Genomic DNA, 23,589 nt, shown 5'->3' with positions numbered 1-23,589 from the left:
ACAAAACTGGAACAGCACTTAAAAGCTCTTTAATGGACAATAACAGATGAAACCCCCAGAGGTCAAAGATCAACTCCCAGTGGTCCCAAGCCTAGCAGATATGCTGAAATAAAAGGCCTGAGTGATATTAATGGATCACACCAGGTTCTGACTCAATCAGGATGATCCTGGGGCTTTTAGAAACACTATGTCTTAACCAGGCAGGACAAGCGTCAAGGAGAGTTTACAATGACAGCAACAAAGCCATTCACTGAGCTGCGATGCACAGCTTCTTCTGATTGGCTGTTATTTTGCTCTTTTGTACAGTACTGTGGTTTCACTGTGGGCAGAAAAATGACTTAAAGCTAGAAATTTGGTGAGGAATGTAGTTGAAGAGCTGGTGACTGTGATCATCATCTTACTTTACAGTATTTTATCCACTTCATTAACAGGCTTTGGGTTATTTCTCCCATAGAGTGCTGCTTTGTGAATGTGAATAGATGAATAGAAGTTTTCCCATCTCCCTATAAAACATGACTGTAGTACCAGGGTCCACTAAAAGCAGAAGGGAGTTGCTACAATGAGACCATTTAAGGATTTTTACATGTAGGAGCCAGAAAGTTGTTAAATAAATCAGAATCTCTCCAGGGAGGGAAGGGAAACATTTGGGCTCCGTCCACCTCAACCAGAGAAGTTAAGAAAACAGACGCTCAGAGGGAAAGATTTAAACAGAAGATCAGGCTCAGATACTCATGATGGCAACACAATCACAGCATTACATAATCGAAATGACAGAGACTGATTAGTTTGGAGGATTGTGTGTTTTAGAGCATAAGAAGGTCCAGATGTTGACCTTGCCCGCAATAGCACTGATCACAGACATGTAAAGTCAGTAGAATGTAACAAAGCACCTGGCATGTATTTAATATTATCCTCAACACATGAATGACAATGATTTAGCTCTCTGTAATTATATCTTTATTTGCATTCCTTTTGGCCAGCTTTTTTGCAGAATAAAATAAAGTTTATGCCTTAGTTTCACAAATCAAATCAGACAGCAATACCGGATAAAATATTTATTTACTCTATTTTATGAATATGTTTTATATATATATATATATATATATATAGAGCTCTTGTAAATGTCATGCTAGTGATGCTTACTGTACTTACCTAATATTAGAATAAAACTGCATTTAAAAAAATAATAAAAAGGCAGTCTTTTTTTTTCATTTGCAGTAAACAAAAAAACATTTTTAAACAAAAAAACATTTTTTACAAATCTAGTAAAATTGTGGTATATTTCACTACTACACCATACCCGATTAGATCCTCATGTTTCTCTGTAGCAGCTGTTTGACTGCACAGCCATTATCACATTAGAGGGCTGTGATGAGGTTTAGAGAAGGCCAGCGGACAGGTGCAGTATGAGTTTAATTAAACCTGATGAAGTCATCAAAGTATCCCATTCTCTCTGAGTGATGAGTACAGCTGCCTACTCCACACTCATTAGCCCTCTCATACTGTACTGTGTGTGCATGTGCCATCATTATATCCACAGCACAACATATCATTCCACAGCTACATTCATGGCAATTGCTTTAAAAATGTACTGCTCCTGGTGTTAGATCCTTAAAAAGACGTCCTGAGGTTAGACATACAAACCCAACTGACCGAATGAACTGGATGCAGAAAGTTTCAAGGTCACACACTGAATCAAGCATATATTATTGAGCTAAAGGGTTGAGTGTCTCAGTAATAACCTGTATAAAGACCCTCTAATGAATCTAAATCTGCTTCAGTATCGACCTGTGCACTGCACAAAGTCTCTTCTCACCAGCGATTTAAACACCCTCTTTAAACTCACTTCCACATGGACAAGGCCTCTCACATGCACAGAAAGAAGTGACTTCAGTTTCAGAAGCCGCTTGTCTTCCTGTCCAGGAAGGAAGGTATTAACTAGAAGGCCAAGCAATAAAATATCTCTTAAAAATATACTTTACACCATAGGAGGGAGTTAAACGGGCCATAGGTCACACATACTGAAGGGCGAGTGTGAAGTGCACCTCTATAAGAGCAGCTGTGCCCTTCTCACTCTGAAGATTTGGTTTCTATTATGAGGGAATATAAGATGCTTGTTTTGCAGATTGTGCTACTTCCCTCAACAAACACACATACAGTGAAACACTCAAAAAAACTCTCTTAAAAGCTCATGTGATCCAACATTAATATTAAAGGAACACTCCACTTTTTTTGAAAATAGGCAAATTTTCCAACTTTTTTTGCATGCTCATTGGCATAAAGCATCTCTAAAGGCGGTCGCACACCGGACGAGAAGCACCGCGTCGCGTCGCACCACATGTAGGACAGCTCAAAGTATCGCACACCGGACGCGCACATTCTGCGTGAGCTCAATTTCGCAGCAAGATGGGAGAGTTTTAACTTCATCTATTATTATTATTTTAAATATATGATTTTAATTGATAAAAGCTGAGTTTTGAACGTTAATTAATGAAAAGAATCTGTGTTATTATAATAAGTCTGTTATTGTTTTGTTGTATCTGTTGTCTAGGCAACTGTGCTGCTGAAAACGTAACCAAACACTTTGTAATGTTTTATTTGAATGAAACAAGTGTACTGTATTTTAATTTCAGTTTCAGTTTATAACATTTGGGTTTTTTAATATAAAACTATGCAGATTGCGCTCTGTGGCGCGGCAGAAATTTGAACAGCATTCTGAGTCGTAGCTGGGCGCCGCGGACAGACGCCGAATGGCGCCGCCGGTGTGTGTACACCCATAGAGAATAATGTGTTCGAATTTTAAAGACGTGGCGCGACGCGATGCGGCGCTGCGCTTCTCGTCCGGTGTGCGACCCCCTTAAGACATCTCTATTCCCACAAGACCATCACTATGAGTCACTATGAGTCCCTCTGTGTGTGTAGAAGCAGTGCTGTATGCGTGTGTTTAGCGGGTTGTGCTAATGTGTGTCCTGTATTTGACACACACCACATTCTCTGAGAAAACAGAGAATTATCTCTTGTGCTGTTAATTCACCTCTGGCTACAATCCCAAGAGAATAACACAAACATATAACCGAAATAAACCTCGAGTCAAATTAAATCCACCTCATTTTTAGCCCCCAAAAGCTGCTCTAGATGTTTAAGTGTAAAGCTTAGCAAAACAAGATCAAAATGGCTTGATAATGACAGCAAAATGTAGCATTAACGGCTAAAATTGTTGTAGCAACAATGCATACAACAAAAAAAAAAAAAAGAAGAGACTTTTCAAAGATTCATACTGAAAGGGAATTTTCTTGTGTTGATGCAAGTCCGGATGTCTGCTTCTAATGTCAGCTTCGTACAGCAAACACACTGATCTCAAAAACACACACACACACACACACACACTAACTGCAGTCTAACTGGTGCATTTCCCACGTTTGTGAAGTGAAAAAAATATAAACCATGGGTTCTCAGGAAGTTAAGCTGCCCATGTCAAAAACACAGCACCACAACACACCATCTGCAGAGCACATGCTCAAACCAGACAACAATAAAATGACTCTCATCAGGAAACCACAACAAATTAAGTCTGACCTTTTGTGGTCTAAACCAGTCTGGTGGGGTCTACTCAAAGACCTGAGTGTTTACTGTTTGCGTACACATCGTGGTTTAGCAATGTGCTTGTCTCTTTGTCCTACCTGTACTTGGCCCTTTCCCATGATCTTGTCGACGATCTCATTATCGTCCTTATTGAGCTTTGTTTTGTCATAACACTTCTCGTAGCACAGGATCCGCAGACACTGAGAGCCCTCCAGCTCTATTTCGAACTCCTAGAGGAGGACAAATGAATTAATGACAGATACATGACGGTGATAGATTTGTCAGGTGACCTTTCTTTATTATAATGATATACTTTTAAAAAGCTGACCTCATTCCACTGTGGTTCTGTTGTGTCTCTGAAAACACGAGTTTTGGCCTTACTGACAAAGTAACCAAAAGAGTCCACCTCCAGGGTACAGTACAGATCTACAGAGAACACATGAGAAAAAAATCATACTTTCATAAAAAAGGCCATTTGCAAGCTGTTTCATACACACACCTTCAAAAACATAAAAGTTGAATTCCATATCAATGTGCTAAGTTGCTTTTATGTTTGAAACCATTAAACAACCTACAGATATGTATAACTTGGAAACAGAATTATTTATTCTATTCCATTTTATTCATTTATTTTTATTTAAAAATCAGAAATTGACATTGATAATTGGTACTAGATAATATTATATTAATATTTGTATTAAACTTAATATCACAACTACTACTACTACTTAAAAAATCTAAGTAAATAACATCACATTGTTCTAAAATAATACTAGCAGTTTTATTCAGCAGCAATGCATTAAATTGATCAAAAGAGACAGTATAGACATTTAAATCAATACAAAAGATCACTATTTCAAATTAATGCTTTTTTTTACTTTCATCCAATAATCCTGAAAAAAAAAGAAGTATCAGTTTTCATAAAAACCTTTTCAACATTGATAATAATAAGAAATGTTTCTTGAGCACCGAATCAGCATATTAATATAATTTCTGAAGGACTGGAATAATGATGTTGAAAAGAAAGCTTTGTTATCACAGGAATATTTTTTTTCTTTTTACAATTTTTAAATGGAAAACAGCTATTTTAATTTATACAAATATTTCACAATATTATTATTTTATTGTCTTTTGACTTCTAGACTTTTGTCAAAATTAAAAAAAATCCCCAAACTTTTGAATGATACTGTACCTTTTATTACAGTAAATTGCTGTGGCTGAATGCAGTAAGCCATACAAATCCATGCACTACAGACTTTCCCTCTGTTACGGGGGTTTTAGGAATTGAAAATATGAAAACCACTTAATACCAATCACATGCAAAGCCTCTAAGGGTTTATTGCTTTAATAAATGTGTTTATATTAAATTAGCACTTTAGCTTAGTGCAGTTAAAGAAAATAGCAGCCTCAGTATGATTCATTTCTTTGTGTTAATTAATCGAGGCTTGTAAGTTTAGTTCTAACACTTAATGGTTCACTGTGTAGACATGGTGTCAGCATTTAAAACCTTAAACGATTTTTGCATCCTGCTGTTCTAGCATCTGTTTCAGATACATCCATTTGTGTCAATACTGAAACACAAATCAGTGATGGTCAGGACACACACACACACACACACACACACATACACAAAGGAACAGGGCATTTGTCTTATCAATCTGTCTATGTGTCTTACAGCAACATGCCTCACGTGCTCACACACTTCTCTAATAGCAAATGAACTTTATCACATTGCTATAGTTTGTGTGGCCAACTGACAGTTTGATGGATTACAGCTCGCCATGACCTCTGACCTCTGCTATGCGTGGGGTGTATTGTTGAGACAGGAGAGAAATGAGGTGATGTTCAATTAGTATGGAGGTGGTGTCACACAAGAGCGGTCGGCTTCAAAACACACCGTGGGGCTTGTGAGCGTGGCTTTAGAACGAGTGTGCAGTCAATCAGGCCACTGGTAATTGATAGTGTGGTGTGTAATGTGTATGTTAATAAATGTGGGGTGGGTGTGTTGCTTTATAATGAAGCTGTATTTGCACACATACACACCAGCTGTGTCAGCACACGTCTTCAGCTCGTGCCAAAATGATCATAATAATGAGATAACACCAAAATGTCACCATTGGGAATTTCAGGGTTTTTTCAGGGAATTTCAGTTTTTGAGGCCAGCTTTTTGATTTGGGGGTAATTCAGTTAAATTTTTTTGGTGGAAGCAACCTGGCCCTTGTGAAAATGAAGTCTTCTTTTTAAATATATTCACTTTAAATATAAAATAAAACAACAAAAGATTATCAAAACAATGATTTAAAATGTACTCTCTTAAAATATATTTAAGTAGCCTTTCCTTTCATTATTATTATATTATCTGTGGATTAATTTTTTTTAAATATATATATATACTTTTAAGAATTAAAGTACACAGTACAAGTGCACAATCAGTACAGTTAAAGGGTTAGTTCACCCAAAAAATTAAAATTCTCTCATTAATTACTCACCCTCATGTCGTTTCAAACTTCGGAATACAAATTAAGATATTTTTGATGAAATCCAAGGGCTTTTTTTACTGACCCGTTCAAGGCCCAGAAAGACAGTAAGGAAATTGTATAAATAGTCCATGTGACATTAGTGGTTCATCTGTAATTGCGGTCTATTCAGGATCTGAAAGCTCTCGCATTTAAAAAAATAAAAAAACTTAATTTGTGTTACAAAAATGAACAAATGTCTTAAAGGTTTGGAACAACATGAGGGTGAGTAAATATTGACATAATCTTTATATTTGGGTGAACTAACCCTTTCTGCATTTCTATTGCAAAAGCTTTTTGCCCAAATTAAGTTTAAAGGAACTATTCACCCAAAAATAAAAACTTCATTTACTCACCCTCATATCATTCTATATCTGTGTGACTTACTTATAAGATAAAAAGATAAGAATAATATACTTATAAGAATAAAAAGATACTTTGAGAAATATTTCAGTGTTGTTTTAGTTCATCAAATGGAAATCAATGGATGCCAAACTGTTTAATTAATAACATTCTTCAAACTATCTATTTTTTGCATACAAAACAAAGTCGTGCAGGTTTAAAATGACATGTGGGCGAATAAAAACATGAGAAATGTTCATTTTGGCTGAACTTTCACTTTAATTATAATTGCTGACTATACTTTTTTAGTTTGTATGCATTTATAACAAATAAAAATACACTACAACTCGAAAAAATAAACACAATATTTAGCTATCACTGTTTGGGGCAACACAAATGTAAACCAAAATAAATATGAAGCATAAATGATCCATTTAGCATCTGCTAAATAAAAATAAATAAATTCTTAAATAATGAATGATGTCTTAAATGAAAAGACCTTTACCCAAACCCATCCTGTCCCATTCAGTAGAGCTGTACTTCAAACATCACTCAGTCAGCCCCACTTCCTTGCTCTCAATACTAAAAACATGAAATAAGGGCAGCTATATCTCTCCACATAGTCAGAGGAGGCTTTAGATTTTAGCAGCACCAGACACAGAAACCTAGTTCTTCAGAGAACAGGAAATGTATTTATAAAACATCCTCCATGAATCAGGACAGAGAGTGGACTAGGATGGTGAGGTTTGCAGATGGTGACCACTGAGTGTAAATCAACCCTCAGTGAGAGTAGTGCTTCCACAGAATGTGTTTTTAAAAGGGGTCAGATGCAAGAGAAGACCTTTAGTGGGCTCTAAAAGACTGATATAGTGCACCGTCATTACTTCAGCCATGCTTTTGACTTGACATAAGAGGTTTGTGTAATAAAAAAAAACTCAAAGAGGTTGTTACTAAGAAGAGGTACCATTATATAAAAAAAGTCATGAATAAATAATTGCAAAGCGGTTTTGCACTTCGGTGCATATGTAGAAAGACAATAACCACTGATGGCTCTGTATTATACAAAGAGTGTAATTGTTTGGAGTTTTAAATTTGACCCAAATGTTTATGGTTGCCCCACACAATGGTGAATGGGAAGTTTCGTCATCTGGGTGAGGAACCGCATCCTCGGGCTGATGTTCCCAGATGAAATGAGATGGTGATGAGAGCCATATGGCAACCAGTCCCTTCACACACATATACTGTAAATGTGCAGATGAGTTTCTTATACGGATGAAGAACATTTATAAAAACTTAACATTGGACTTCAAGCAACTTGGGCTATGAGCTTCTCCACTCTTCCTCCAGACTCTAGGACCTTGGTTTCCAAATGAAATACAAAACTTGCTCTCATCTGAAAAGAGGACTTTGGACCACTGGGCAAAAGTCCAGTTCTTCTTCTCCTTAGCCCAGGTAAGATGCCTCTGACGTTGTTTGTGGTTCAGGAGTTGCTTTACAAGAGGAATACGACAACTGTGGCCAAATTCCTTGACACGTCTGTGTGTGGTGGCTCTTGATGCCTTGACCCCAGCCTCAGTCCATTCCTTGTGAAGTTCACTCAAATTCTTGAATCAATTTTGCTTGACAATCTTCATAAAGCTGCAGTTCTCTCTTCAGTTAGTTGTGCATCTTTTTCTTCCACACTTTTTTCTTCCAATCAATTTTTTATTAACATGCTTGGATACAGCACTCTGTGAACAGCCAGTTTCTTAGGCAATGGATGTTTGTGACTTAACCTCCTTGTGAAGGGTGTCAATGATTGTCTGAGACCATTTTGAAGGCTCAGGAAACCTTTGCAGGTGTTTTGAGTTGATTAGCTGATTGGCATGTCACCATATTCTAATCTGTTGAGATTTGTCATGAATTGGTGGGTTTTTGTTAAATGTGAGCTAAAATCATCACAATTAAAAAAAAAACACTTAAACTACTTCAATCTGTGTGCACTGAATTTAAAACACCAGTTTCACAATTTGAGTTGAATTACTGAAATAAATTAACTTTTCCTCAACATTCTAATTTATTGAGAAGCACCTGTAAATTTGTACTGTGATGCAAAGCTGATTTCTTGTTTCGTTTTTTGCATCCATTACTCCAGTCTTGAGTATCATATGATCAGAAATAATTCAGAAATCAATCTAATATGCTGCTTTGCTGCTCAAGAAATTTTTTTTCTTATTATTATCAAACAGTTGTGTTAATTGAAGGAATCTGCTGCTGTATGAACTAGCCATATGCAACTGATAAGACTGGAACTCTTTGAGCAAAAGGATTAGATGTTGTAAGCTAGCAGAACAGTAAAGATAAATCATTTACTTTAAGCGTCAAAAGTTGTGGTTAGTATTCTGGGTCAGTATTTGTCTCCCACAAACTCTTTTTTATCAGGAAGCCAATGTCAACGACCTAGTTTTCATTAATGGCCCAGAGCGAGGATTTGGATGTATTTCCTGTCAGAGTGGTTCAAGGCCTTTAATAAGATTTGGAGAGGAATATTCAATCAGGGGCTGAGATGGAGCAAGTACATCCCATATAAAAAGATATTAAAACACCTGCATATCCATATGCGCAACACATGTTTTCTCTCACTGTCACATTCAAGAAGACCACAACACCACAAACTCCATGACAAACGACTTCAAATGCGCCAAACACAAAAAAATGAAACAAGAAAACAAGCATTTAAAAAAACACAAAGCAGACTAACACAATGGCTCTTTTGAATCATTCTTAAGGAACAATATTGTGCGATTTATTAGGGCATTGTTATCAGGGCTGAGCTGATCTACCGAATCTGCTGGCCACATGGATAAGTTATGCAAATTCACTGTACATAAACGTGATTGGGTATTTCAGTCAAGCCCTGACCTCATAAAGCAAAGAGACATAATCAGTAAAGATATATGTCCTGTGTGATGGAGGCACTGGAGAGAATTTTCAGATACAGATTCATCTCTGCCACTCTCTGCTATACTAAAAAGGAACTTATATAACAAGACTTTCTATGTGCAAGAATGTTGTACATCTCCAACAGTGCATATATTTCATCCTTTGCAGAGGCTTTTGTCAGCTTGATTTAAAGCCAACATGACAATTTTAACACAATGAAATGTATTTCTGTATAAAACAAGAAATACACAGAAAGAAAATGCTATGTTCTGAATAAAATACCTTGCACATTATACAGTATATATACAATATACTGTATACTGTAGCAGAAATGAGTCAAATCAGACAAATCAAAGAGTCTATCAGAGCTGTGTGCATTGAAACATGAGCTGAATTCCTCAGGAAGTCATAAATCAGTTCTAGTGCCACAAGAACCAAGCAAGATAACCAACCAACCAACTTGTTCACACAACAGCTTTCAACATTAACACCAATAGAACAATTATTGACAATTTTAATTCGAAGAAGAGATTGTCAAATTTATTGTTTGTGATTGGAATGCAACGCTGGACATCACATGTAAACCCAGGAGATCAAGTTAAATACTTGCATTGACTTCCCCCCCCCAGCCAGTGAAACCAGACTGAAATTCCTAAGGGGGAAGGGCTTTAAACCTTTGTCTTCACAGAAAAGTCCTTTGCCAGAGAATGGCAAAGAAACCCTTTTTATACATTATATATGGACCAGAATGAACTCAAAAAAAGACTTATGAATGAATCATTCCATTGCTTAACTCCATATTCATTTACGTGTAACCCACACATTTGACTATCATGTATAATCACTTATTGTGTATGTCTTTTGATAACTATAGGATACCTAGTCATGTCTAGTATTGAAATAATCGCATTTTCTTGCTTGATATTGTCCTGACAATCATTTATTTGTAAAATATATCATAATCATGTTATAGGAATCATGTCCAAAATTAGACCCTGTGAGGCAAGAACCACATGCTTGGTAAGATAAACAAATGATTTATGATACCCACCCCAAGAACATATCTGATTGGTCAAGGCAACATTTGAGGGGTGGCCAACAAGGAAGTTTAAAAACTTTGGACACGATTAAATCTTGCTTTTAGTTCTAGTCTAGCTGCTGCTATTAGCCATGTCGGCTTTTAGTCTAGCATTGCTTGTGCTATCAGTCATGCGGGCTTTTAGTCTGCTTTTAGTTCCAGCCTTGCTCGTGCTATCAGTCATGCCTGCTCTTAGCTTGTAGCTTTGCTACCTAGCTTTAGCTTGTAGCATCTAGCCATGCGGTTAGTCGTCATTGTTCTTTGAGCGCGGTTCCAGCGTGCCTGCCTGCTGCTACTTATGCCACAATGAGAAGGAACACAACCTAGTCTCGTCAAACTTTACTTCTTTTCTTTTCCGTTTGAGAGTTTCGTGTTCTGAGTTAAGTTTTGTAACGTCGAGTCTCCGACGCCTGACCTCGGATGTCCGTTCAACTTCGACCAGCGCACACAACTCCAGCTTCAGCCAACGCCCAAGCACGGGCTCCCCAAGACGTCACTTCAGCCAACTGAACTTCCAGCCAATCAGCGACACCGGGATACCCCTTTCAACTGGAGTCCCTTTCACAGCAAACGAAGGCAACGTATTCCCAGATATTTGTTGTGCTGGTGTATCTAATATAATTTTAACCCCATTGAGGAACTCAATGCGAGCGCTAATTACGTGATTGATGGTTGTTCATGTCTGTGCAATTTAACGTATTGCTGTTAATTTGGGATTTCATATTTCCATTCTCTTAAACTCATCTTTCCCTAACTTTCGACCTTCCTGCAACTTGTGTGAATGTGTGTGTGCGTGCGTTTATGTGTTAGGTTAGTTTATATGTCTTAGATTTATCTAATAAAGCCTTATTCATATTGAAAAGAGAAGTATCTTGTGTTTTGTGCTTACAAGTTAATGTCTTAAACTGCCGATCTTGTTACTGTGCTAATTGATAGTGTTTTCACTATAGTTTGGATATTAGTATCCAGCGCAGATTTGATGTTAAACGGCTCGTTCACTGAACCGCAGGCGCGTCTCCGTGAGCAGCCGTGAAACAGTGATTCTGTTCAAATTCCCTTTAAAATCTTAAATGATTCCCTTTGAGCTAAATTGACCTGTTTCCCTTACAATACTCATACACATTCATCACTCAAGAAATGAAAGACTGAGTACTTAGAGTGTATCATTGCCTGCCCTATTTTCAGTGGCTTGGTTTCAGAAATATTTTTCACATTAATTTACTTCCCGGACCGTACTGCATTCTATTGAAATGTTGAATGGTACTTCCCCTAGTATGTTCTGTTGTACACTGCTCATTTTGGTGAATGTTGTACCCACAAGTCATTCAGAAATCTGCATTCAGTGAAGGATATACATATTATATATTTTTTAAAGTCTGTAGGGAGGTTTGTGACTTCATTCATATTGCTCATATTGTTTTTCTTTTTTTCCATCTAATTGCTCTCCTACACAATCATAGTAACTTACTCTAAGCACAAGTGCTACAGTAATATGCAATAGTGTTTACAGCTAACTGATGGAGAGTTCATCTAAGGTGAACACTTGAAAAAAAAAAAAGTGTAGTTTTTCAGTAACAACCTTCCTCTTTCTTCCTTTCTCCCCAACATATGAGGTCATTATTTGTGCTCGGCATAATAAGACAATACATCTGTATAGATCAGCATTTTCTAAAGTGTGGGCTGCAGCTCCCCTGCAATACTTACTGGGCCACAGACCACACTTTTGAGAAATGCTGATTCAAACAAATTATTTTTTTTCCCATTATTCTTCATTGTGCAGGATAAATGTGTTTTCAATATTTTTTATATTCTATAAAAAATGAAACAGACAAGGCACTTTGACTTACTGGCAGATTCTTTAAAGCCCATGGCTTTATGGACGATCACATGCAGGAAGCCGTACAGACCAGGAGATTCCTCATCTGGAAGAGAAAAGAAACACTCAGTAATTGTATGTGTGTGTGTGTGTGTGTGAGAGAGAGAGAGAAAGAAAGAGGGAGATGAATTTATGAAGTGTCCAAGTCCTTCCTTTTGTCATCTTGGAGCATTTCTGTCTTTAATCTACCCACAATCCTCCATTTTCTGCCTATTAGTGATGGATACCAGATAAAGACACATATACAAGTGTCTATATACCCACATGCTGATTAAACACATACTGTACATACTACTAAGATTAAAATTGGAAACTACCCAGACCACCCAAGAGTAGGTTCAAGGCTGTTTGAAGAGTGTGTGAAGGGAAGAGGGGAAAGAAGACACCTGCCATAGTATCCATTCCCCACTGTTTCTCTCTCTGTGCACATCAGCTGGTGAATGCATGTCTGCTGTAATGTGAACAGTGCTATTACAGAATATCTCTTGTTTGTGTGGTCCATTTCTGTGCTGGACTGGTGATAAACATCAGGCTATCTGAGTGTCATTGCATGTGTTTGGATTGTTCAGATCCATTACAGGACTTGATGCTCATCACACTCAAATTCCCATCTACAACATGAAATAAGACACTGCGATTAGAATGTGGTTATAAACAGACAACAGAGACTGATTTAAATGCTAAAACTAGCAATTAAAATCTTCTAGTCATCCAACAACCAAATAACCACTTTGTGAGGACAGGAAGTTTATTTACATTTTATTTTTAAGTTTAGTTGTTTATACGTATATTGAAATCTTCATTGTTTACATTGGAAATAAACATTAAAAAAAATATTTATTTATTTAGAATGTTAGTAAGTTGCCATGAGAATGGAGTCCTGATAATAAACAATAAAATAAATAAATAAAAGTTGTAGTTATATAAAGTAAGTTTTTTTAAAAATGTATTATTATTAAATGTTACATAAGTATTAGTATTATTAGCATTTGTATTGCAGTAAAATTAGTAGTAGTATATATTATCACATTTATTTGTAATATTCTTTTTTTTAGCTTTGTAAATACATTTATATATGTATTATATACAGAGTATCTGTATATGAAGAGTGGCGTCTGAATTGTACTTTTTAAATGAGCATTTTTATTAATCTCCTGTGTTTAGGTTCAGTAATTTTACTTTAATGGCAATGTATAAGTCATTTTCTATTCCATTAAAATAAAAGGACTGAACATATACACTCAACTAAAGGATTATTAGGAACCCCATACTAACACTGTGTTTGACCCCTCTTCACCTTCAGAACTGCCTTAATTTTACATGGTATTGGTTCAACAAGGTGCTGAAAGCATTCTTTAGAAATGTTGCCCATATAATCAGTGTTATTTAAGATGACATACTTTTTAGGATTTATGTTTTTGTATATAATTACAATGCTGTTAAGTTGTTTGTGAATGTTGTTTTAAAGTTGTTTTAATTAATTCATTGTATGGTTGTGCTGCTGTGACATCTAAATTTCCCTTTGGGGATTAATAAAGTTTAAAGTCAAGTCATAGCATCTTGCAGTTGAAGGAGATTTGTGGGATGCACATCCAGGGCACGAAGCTCCCGTTCCACCACATCCCAAAGATGCTCTATTGGGTTGCGATCTGGTGACTGTGGGGGCCATTTTAGTACAGTGAACTCATTGTCATGTTCAAGAAACCAATTTGAAATGATTCGAGCTTTGAGACATGGTGCATTATCCTGCTGGAAGTAGCCATCAGAGGATAAGTACATTGTGGTCATAAAGGGATGGACATGGTCAGAAACAATGCTCAGGTAGGCCGTGGCATTTAAACGATGCCCAATTGGCACTAAGGTGCCTAAAGTGTGCTAAGAAAACATCCCCTACACCATTACACCACCACCAGCAGCCTGCACAGTGGTAACGAGGCATGATGGATCCATGTTCTCATTCTGTTTACGCCAAATTCTGACTCTACCATCTGAATGTCTCAACAGAAACTGAGACTCATCAGACCAGGCAACATTTTTCCAGTCTTCAACTGTCCAATTTTGGTGAACTTGTGCAAATTGTAGCCTCTTTTTCCTATTTGTAGTGGAGATGAGTGGTACCCGGTGGGGTCTTCTGCTGTTGTAGCCCATCCCCCTCAAGGTTGTGTGTGTTGTGGCTTCACAAATGCTTGGCTGCATACCTCGGTTGTAATGAGTGGTTATTTCAGTCAAAGTTGCTCTTCTATCAGCTTATGCTAGTTGCTCTTCTATCAGCTTGAATCAGTCGGCTCATTCTCCTCTGACCTCTAGCATCAACAAGACTTTTTCGTCCACAGGACTGCTGCATACTGGATGTTTTTCCCTTTTCACACCATTCTTTGTAAACTCTAGAAATGGTTGTGCATGAAAATCCCAGTAACTGAGCAGATTGTGGAATACTCAGACCGGCCCGTCTGGCACCAACAAACATGCCACGCTCAAAATTGCTTAAATCACCTTTTTTTCCCATTCTGACATTCAGTTTGGAGTTCAGGAGATTGTCTTGACCAGGACCACACCCCTAAATGCATTGAAGCAACTGTCACGTGATTGGTTGATTAGATAATTGCATTAATGAGAAATTGAACAGGTGCTCCTAATAATTATTTAGGTGAGTGTATATAGGAGCCTGATAATAATAGTCATTTTAGATTAAAATTTCAAATGGCACTTAGAGACTTTTTGCATCTGAACTCTTCATATATAAACATAATTTGTATACAATGTACCTGTACTGTATACAAAATCAATTCCAATATGTCCAAAATGTTATGTCAGTGTCTAGATACCAGCTTTGGTATCAGTACTGAAAAAGCCAAATCAGTCATCCAATAATGTAAAGTAGTAACAGTAAAGTCGTGTTGACTAAGAATTTGAATCAAAGGTCAGTGCTGATCGGAAAACTTTATAAATGTCAAGTTTTACTCAAGTCGCACTATATATTACATACAGGTCAGATTAAACCAAGTGTCACAGCCTGTATTTTGGCTGGTCTGCTCTGGAAACACTAATGAAGGAATCTGTGAATTAGTGCTGGTGGAAAAAAATGCAGATGTCAGAGCAAATGAAAACAGTGTAACATAAATGAAAGTCTACCGCTGCCTTAAAGGTGTCATAGAATGCAAAAATAACTTTAATTTAATTTATTTTATTTTATCTGATTAACACAGTTGTGTGGCACAGTGTGTGAAAACAACCAGCCTATAATGGTAAAAACCCACCCACTCATTGTTTTATATTCCAATAATTCATAAACAGTCTCTCCACACTAGCAGTTCCAGGTTTCTCACTACTAAGACGACATAGTCGGTGAAAGTCCTGCCCGTTTGTGACTCTCTCTGCCCTAGTAGCTTATACACAGCCCTGAGGGAGAGGCTGTGGTCCGTCATTACTGTTCTCTTAAACCATAACAATGATATGCTTGCGAGCATGAGCTCTTGAAGCTCAACCAGGGTTCCCAGGTTATCACAACAAACCACCCGCATTCCGGTGGCACTTTAGGGGCTAAATATCACATTATTGGGGTCGCTTCAACCCACGGTAAAACCACAGACTTGGCAACACTGAGCTCCGCACTCATCTTAAAAGGGAGGCGGGAGCAGCAGCTCATTTTCTTTAAAGGGAACAAAGTCTTCTGGACTTAAAGGCTCTCGTCCAGAGAGGAAACCTGCTGCATGTGAGGGGTCTCTAGGCCTACAGAACCAGGAATGACTTCAGGGTGGCCTTGACCCTCACGCACACACAGAGTGGCTTATTTTATCAATATTAGAACCAGTGGGTGGCAGTGCTCAAGTTGCAGTCTCCCTTTCTCTGCGTTTATTTAGCAGGAAGTAATCTAGCCGAGATGCTCTTTGAACCTAAACTGCCTCATCAGAACAACAAGTGAGAGAGTTAACAATCACAAACCTGTGCGTATTTGTGGACATGTGATCATAATCCAGTCCAAAAATAAGAATCAAATGTCATCTCATCACACAGTCCAGAAGCACTTTGAATAAACTAGCACCTTTAAGGCCCTTTCATATATGATTCAACGCTGCTCAATGCATTTAAGTCAATGGGCCCTATTTTAACAATTTAAAGCGCGTACAAGTACAAGAAGGAGTACAAGAAGGATATCTGCCATTCTGGAATGAATTCATAAGCCTTTTATATTCCAAATCAATTGTTGAATTTGAATTTCAGTTCTTGAATTGAAACAATATCCTGAATTTGATTGTCATTTTATATTCCAAGTTCATTCTTGATTTAGAATCTAACTTTACTGAGGTAAAAAGCAGGTTGTGGAATTAACATTCAACTTTTAAATATTCTGAATTAAGTGGTTAAATTCAAGTGAAATAAAATAAATAAAATAAAATAAAGTTCGTCAAGACAAACTTTGATAGATTAACTAAACTTTGTTTGAAGTTTGAAAGTTTTATAGGTTTTAGCCAAAAATGCAATTAATTCCAGCTTCCTATGTGGTTAGCTAATTCAGCTAATGAATTAAAAGATTTAGTTCTTGAAATTCAGAATTTTGTCCTTGAAGTACAAAGCAAAAAGAACTGTTTAAAACATGAAAGCCACATACTTCATATTATTGTTGGTTCCTCAGTTCTTAAACTAATTTAAATTCACCAGCAGCACCTTGAAACACTAACGTTTCGTGAACCCACGTTCAACCTCCTTTTTCTGATGTATCAAAGCAATTGGCAGGACTTTTTTCTGTTTTAAGTTCAAACATGTTTAAGCATTTCCACTTCTTCTTGCAACATCAACCTTCCCCAACACTATGCAATGCTTTTCATGTGGAGGTCAAAGCGGCGCTTGATGCTTAAACCCTGATGTGAGTCACGTGAAGGGGCTCACTTCACCAATGAGCACAAAACAGCAGCCGACCATCATTTAATTACTGTTCCCCTCCATCTGAGAGCTCTCAATGTCAGACTGTTTCTGTCATAATGAAGACAAACGCTCCTCACAGCCCTGATTTGTCAGCTCAACTGCTGGTGTCCAGAGGAAAGAGGGTATTTGTGAGTGTGTATATGGGGATCATGGGGGGTGTATGTGAGGGTATGTGGCAGGGGTTACATTCCTCCACCAGCTGCTCCTCATTTTACCTCATTTGCGGAATCTTAAATTTCGTAGCAGGAGGGATGTTGCGGGGTTCAGTACAAGATCAGAGGGGGTCTTTCTATGTGTGTCACGTACAAGACACAGTAAACAACTATTACTTACACCAAAAGTCAAACTCAAGAACCCTGGGCCAGATACGACCTGCCAGCAGCACTCGAAAACTGTACATACTCCAAAAACTGATATTTATATATGAACTCAAATGATGCTTCAAATCCACTGTGATTTGTGCTTCCGCAAATCAAGTTACAATAATTATATTACATAATATTTAACTATTTTAAATAATATTGGCACCAGTACATACAATTAAAGTATGTTTACTACACTGCTCTCTAGAGTACAGCATTCTCATCTCAAATCAATATTTCACATCCAGTTATTTATTGACAAATGTATTCATTTAAGCTGCAGTTTGGTCAGAACAATGCTAACAAAAATGAATAATGAATACATTTTTAGTGTGACTAGTAATCAACTGCTTGATTATTACATTGTTGAAAAATGTTTGATTGTCAGAACAGATTTAAAGAAATTTTGCATTATAAAACTTGCTCACCAATGGATCCTCTGCAGTGAATGTTGGCTCCAGATTGAGAGCCCAAACAGCTGATAAAAACATCACAATAATCCACAAGTAACCCACATGACTCCAGTCCATCAGGTAACATCTTGTGAAATGAACGAAGGTGTGTAAGAAACAAATCCTTCATTTTTAAACATTAAACTGTTACCTCTGGCTAAAATATGATTCCACACTTAATTTCCTCCAGTATAAAAACCCATCACCTGTTCTCTTCTTGCTTTAAAATCCACTGACAAATGTGTTTAGAGCTGTGGACTGTTTTCGATTGTAAACAGTGCTTGATCTTTGCATATTTCTATCCTGATTCAGATGCTATGTTTTCAGTGGAGAAAGCAATACTGTGGATAAAAGACTGTTTTGAAGATTAAAAAAATGAATGTACAGTATTGTTCAAAATAATAGCAGTACAATGTGACTAACCAGAATAATCAAGGTTTTTCGTATATTTTTTTGTTGCTACGTGGCAAACAAGTTACCAGTAGGTTCAGTAGATTCTCAGAAAACAAATGAGACCCAGCATTCATGATATGCACGCTCTTAAAGCTGTGCAATTGGGCAATTAGTTGAATTAGTTGAAATGGGTGTGTTCAAAAAAATAGCAGTGTGGCATTCAATCACTGAGGTCATCAATTTTGTGAAGAAACAGGTGTGAATCAGGTGGCCCCTATTTAAGGATGAAGCCAACACTTGTTGAACATGCATTTGAAAGCTGAGGAAAATGGGTCGTTCAAGACATTGTTCAGAAGAACAGCGTACTTTGATTAAAAAGTTGATTAGAGAGGGGAAAACCTATAAAGAGGTGCAAAAAATGATAGGCTGTTCAGCTAAAATGATCTCCAATGCCTTAAAATGGAGAGCAAAACCAGAGAGACGTGGAAGAAAACGGAAGACAACCATCAAAATGGATAGAAGAATAACCAGAATGGCAAAGGCTCAGCCAATGATCACCTCCAGGATGATCAAAGACAGTCTGGAGTTACCTGTAAGTACTGTGACAGTTAGAAGACGTCTGTGTGAAGCTAATCTATTTTCAAGAATCCCCCGCAAAGTCCCTCTGTTAAAAAAAAGGCATGTGCAGAAGAGGTTACAATTTGCCAAAGAACACATCAACTGGCCTAAAGAGAAATGGAGGAACATTTTGTGGACTGATGAGAGTAAAATTGTTCTTTTTGGGTCCAAGGGCCACAGGCAGTTTGTGAGACGACCCCCAAACTCTGAATTCAAGCCACAGTACACAGTGAAGACAGTGAAGCATGGAGGTGCAAGCATCATGATATGGGCATGTTTCTCCTACTATGGTGTTGGGCCTATTTATCGCATACCAGGGATCATGGATCAGTTTGCATATGTTAAAATACTTGAAGAGGTCATGTTGCCCTATGCTGAAGAGGACATGCCCTTGAAATGGTTGTTTCAACAAGACAATGACCCAAAACACACTAGTAAACGGGCAAAGTCTTGGTTCCAAACCAACAAAATTAATGTTATGGAGTGGCCAGCCCAATCCCCAGACCTTAATCCAATTGAGAACTTGTGGGGTGATATCAAAAATGCTGTTTCTGAAGCAAAACCAAGAAATGTGAATGAATTGTGGAATGTTGTTAAAGAATCATGGAGTGGAATAACAGCTGAGAGGTGCCACAAGTTGGTTGACTCCATGCCACACAGATGTCAAGCAGTTTTAAAAAACTGTGGTCATACAACTAAATATTAGTTTAGTGATTCACAGGATTGCTAAATCCCAGAAAAAAAAAATGTTTGTACAAAATAGTTTTGAGTTTGTACAGTCAAAGGTAGACACTGCTATTTTTTTGAACACACCCCTTTCAACTAATTGCCCAATTGCACAGCCTTAAGAGCGTGCATATCATGAATGCTGGGTCTTGTTTGTTTTCTGACAATCTACTGAACCTACTGGTAACTTGTTTGCCACGTAGCAATAAAAAATATACTAAAAACCTTGATTATTCTGGTTAGTCACATTGTACTGCTATTATTTTGAACAATACTGTATGTATTAGAAACACATTGATTTTCACTTCACAAGATGTTAATTGGTGGACTATGGATTATGAGATTAATGTGCATCTCGTCAGTAAAGCCGGTTCTCTAATCAGCGGTAAATTCCATCAGGTGCGTGATTTCATATAGAGCAGCTGTTACTACACAGAGCCGTTGTTAACTGACAAGCTGCACAAATCCACATTCATTATCAGCTTGGATTTGCGCAGCTTGTCAGTTAACAATGGCTCCGTGTAGTAACAGCTGCTCTATGTGAAATCATGCACCTGATGGAGTATCGTGCACCCCTATATTGATGTTTTTATCAGTTGTTTGAACTCTTATTCTGACAGCACCAGAATTGGTGAGCATGTGATGTAATGCTGAATTTCTTCAAAACTGTTCCAATGAGCAAACTACATCTATGAATTTTCACTTTTGGTGATATTCTTTAGCCTGACTATGTCAAACTTCGTACTTCTGCTCAATTCCATTTAGCTTCTGTACTCAGTCTGACAGAGAACTATCTCCTAATTTTAAGCGCAGAATGTAAGATCGTAGTTTTTTAGGACTGTAGGTAGGTTTTAGGACAGGTTTTGGGAAAAGTTTACATGTATCAACTGTTATCGATCGTCAGCGAGAAATTGTTTTGAAACTGGGGAATTGTGACAGCATTCCTGTGTTTACAGTGAAAGTTTGAGGCGGCTGAGCCGGCGCATAACACACGTCATAACCAAACTTTATGTGATTGGCTTACGGGTAACCAATGATTTTAAACTTCAGACAAGAATTTGGAATGCAGTCCCTTTAAAGCATGAAATACTGACACACGTTCAGTTTTCACCCACCTGTTCACATTCACTTAATCCATAACTTACTGTATTTACATGAGATACTCTACACGATAAACATTTGGACTGCTGTGTGTGTATTTGAGCGCTGAGAAATGATCGCGACCTGTAGATGAGAACTGAAGAAGTGGAGTGTGCGCGCACGAGAGAACACTTCTATCAGCGTGATTCCGCCTATCCCATCTACACTAACTTTAAGTTAATCGACAAAGAATTGTGACTCCCGGGAAAAACGGGATGTCTGGTCACCCCGTCCCTACTCCTTCGGGTGCTGAGGCCATTGTTTCAGATCGTTAGTTCGCGTTTTATTAGTCTACGAATCCTCTGCGGCTGCCATACTGAGAATAGATATACGAACAGCCATTATCCAAGTTAAAGCCCTTATCTAGTTAATGAAGATGTGGCATACATTTAGTCATAATTTCGTCATCAGATATTATTTTATATATACATCTACTTACATCACAGATGGCAGCTGTGCTGGTTAGAACCTGCTCAGGAGTAGGAGCTAATTTGGTTCTTGAAAAAGGCAGTCTGGTACAAAAATTCAGTTCTGGTGGTTCGAAAACGGCAAAAAGTGGGTATTTCCACAATTAGTTCTGGTAAAATTAAAAGGTACCCGCAGTGTAAAAGGCATTTAGCCAATAGCCATTAGGGCTGTGATGGTTGCCGTGACAACCACATCACCGCGGTCGGTTCCCACCAGCGCTTGTGCACGTGACGTCACGCATATTTATGTATTAGCAAGCATAATACGAGGTTTTGTATACAAGTGTAATAACTGTAATAGTTGCTAATTGTTTTATTTCAACTATAAGTCTATGGTAATTCACAATTTGCAGATGAGGAGCGTGCAGATTAGGAGTTAACGAGACGCTTGCTTGGTGGCGGAACATTGAACTGTGTCTTCAACAGATAAAACACCACTGCGTCGCAACAGTCTACTCTGTGTCAGTAATTCATAAGTTGGACGAGGCAGTTTACTGTTAGGGATTTGTCATGTTGTGTCGTGCTGCATCCAGTGTAGCATCACTGATAATAATGAGTATTTTATCTGGCCTCTCTGATGAACTACAACCAGTTGACGACGCCAGGAAGACCGCCATCATCAACCGTCAACAGTCAACCATCAACAGTGTTTCCAATATCGGAGTTTGAAGTGTCTAATTTTAAATGAACAAATTCAAATCGAAAACGAATATTCTCTGATTATGTAATCCACATGAAACTAAAGTAAGGTACAGTCTTTCCCATATCTGAGCTCATTATATTATTTAGATACAAAAATAGGAAAAAAAATTTTTTATCGTTTTTGAAAGAAGTCCTGCTATGAGGAATTTACTTTAGAAGAACAGCACGATCTGACACAGCTTTATTCAGCAGAGAAGGTCATTTATGTAATTTATTCTTACCTACATTAGTTAACGTGTTATTTTTACCTAAACCTGTATCGATTTTGTTCTAGTCTGCTTTTCCTGAACATTTTGCCAAACTGAAATGTATTGATTAACTTTTCTTAAGCTTTTTTTTATTCAGATATGTTGTTTTTCAGAGTATTTCTATTTGTTAACCAAAGGTTACATTTTTATAAAAATGTTGAAGTATTACAGTTGTTTTAAAGCTAAAAGGCTAAACTATTCTATGTTTGACTGAAATTGAAAGAATAAAGAGTTTAATTTCTATTAATGTTTATATGGATTTTAAGATGTAGCATAAGTTACTTTTCAGACAGAGTAATTAGTAAAGTAATTGAAATACAATATTGATGATGTATTTAGTAATAGTAATTAATTAGTTTTTGAAAAGTAATTGCCTGGTACTGAAGTGAAGTGGAGCGTGTGTCTGAAACGTCTCCTGTTCTCAGTTGTTCTGCGACTGAATAAATTCACTTCTTATCAAGAGAAAAGTGACATAAGCAGCAGTTGCGAGTGGGGTGGCCAAGCCTAGCCCCGCGCCTGCGTTAACTGCGTTAAATATTTTGAATGTGTTAAAAGAAGACTGTGTTAACATGCTAATTTTGACACCACTAATATATTTATCTACGTTTTTTATATATATTTATTTAGATTTATATCAACACCACGTCTCTGGTGGTTGTTGGTCCACAGCCGTGATAAAATCTGCCACCGTCACAGCCCTGAATGCAATAATATTTCTGAACCTATCACCAATCCCCCATAATTTTCCCCCTTTTGATAGTGACCGACTCCAGCTCTGCTGACTGGGGTTGCATGTGGGAGGTGATGGACAGATGGCTTTAATGTCATCCAAATTCAAACATGTCAGGGTCCTCACAAAAATAAACAGCCAAGTCCTGAAACGCTGCTCTGGCCAGAAGTAAATAAAAGCAGCATCTACATGGCACGGGTTATCAGTGGATTAAAACCACATTCTAAACTATATTTCTGATGAAGTATATTTGGATTTCCCTGTGATGGAAAGAGAAATTGAGGAACAAAAAAACTGCGGTAGTAAGTACTGAGTACGGAAAGAAACAAGGTACAATCAGTACTGTTTTACTGCAGTTCTTCTAAATGTAACTTTCTGGACATCTGAACAACTGAAAATTGATATCACAGACACATTTTACCCTACTCTTCTCTACTGTAAGTTCTTATTCAGTATTTGCATTTGATCCCTCCATCTATAGTTGAAGCTACGAAGCACTGAATCAAAGAGCA

General features: G+C 37.4%; 1 protein-coding gene across 5 annotated transcripts in view; it reads right to left on the bottom strand.

The window, feature by feature from the left end:
• LOC127957413 (active breakpoint cluster region-related protein) overlaps positions 1–23,589 on the bottom strand; it is a 186,693-nt gene that overhangs the window by 45,634 nt on the left and 117,470 nt on the right. For all 5 annotated transcript variants that reach the window (XM_052555941.1, XM_052555942.1, XM_052555943.1 and 2 more), the window contains 3 exons: positions 12,288–12,362; positions 3,911–4,008; positions 3,681–3,812 (listed from right to left, as the gene is read on the bottom strand). In XM_052555941.1, the coding sequence (XP_052411901.1) occupies positions 3,681–3,812; positions 3,911–4,008; positions 12,288–12,362 (305 nt within the window). The remainder of the gene's footprint in view (positions 1–3,680; positions 3,813–3,910; positions 4,009–12,287; positions 12,363–23,589) is intronic.

Source organism: Carassius gibelio, chromosome B5, assembly GCF_023724105.1.
Source record: "Carassius gibelio isolate Cgi1373 ecotype wild population from Czech Republic chromosome B5, carGib1.2-hapl.c, whole genome shotgun sequence".
Lineage (NCBI taxonomy): Eukaryota > Metazoa > Chordata > Actinopteri > Cypriniformes > Cyprinidae > Carassius > Carassius gibelio.
Note: the sequence above shows the minus strand (reverse complement) of the source record. Positions and strands in the feature narration are given on the sequence as shown.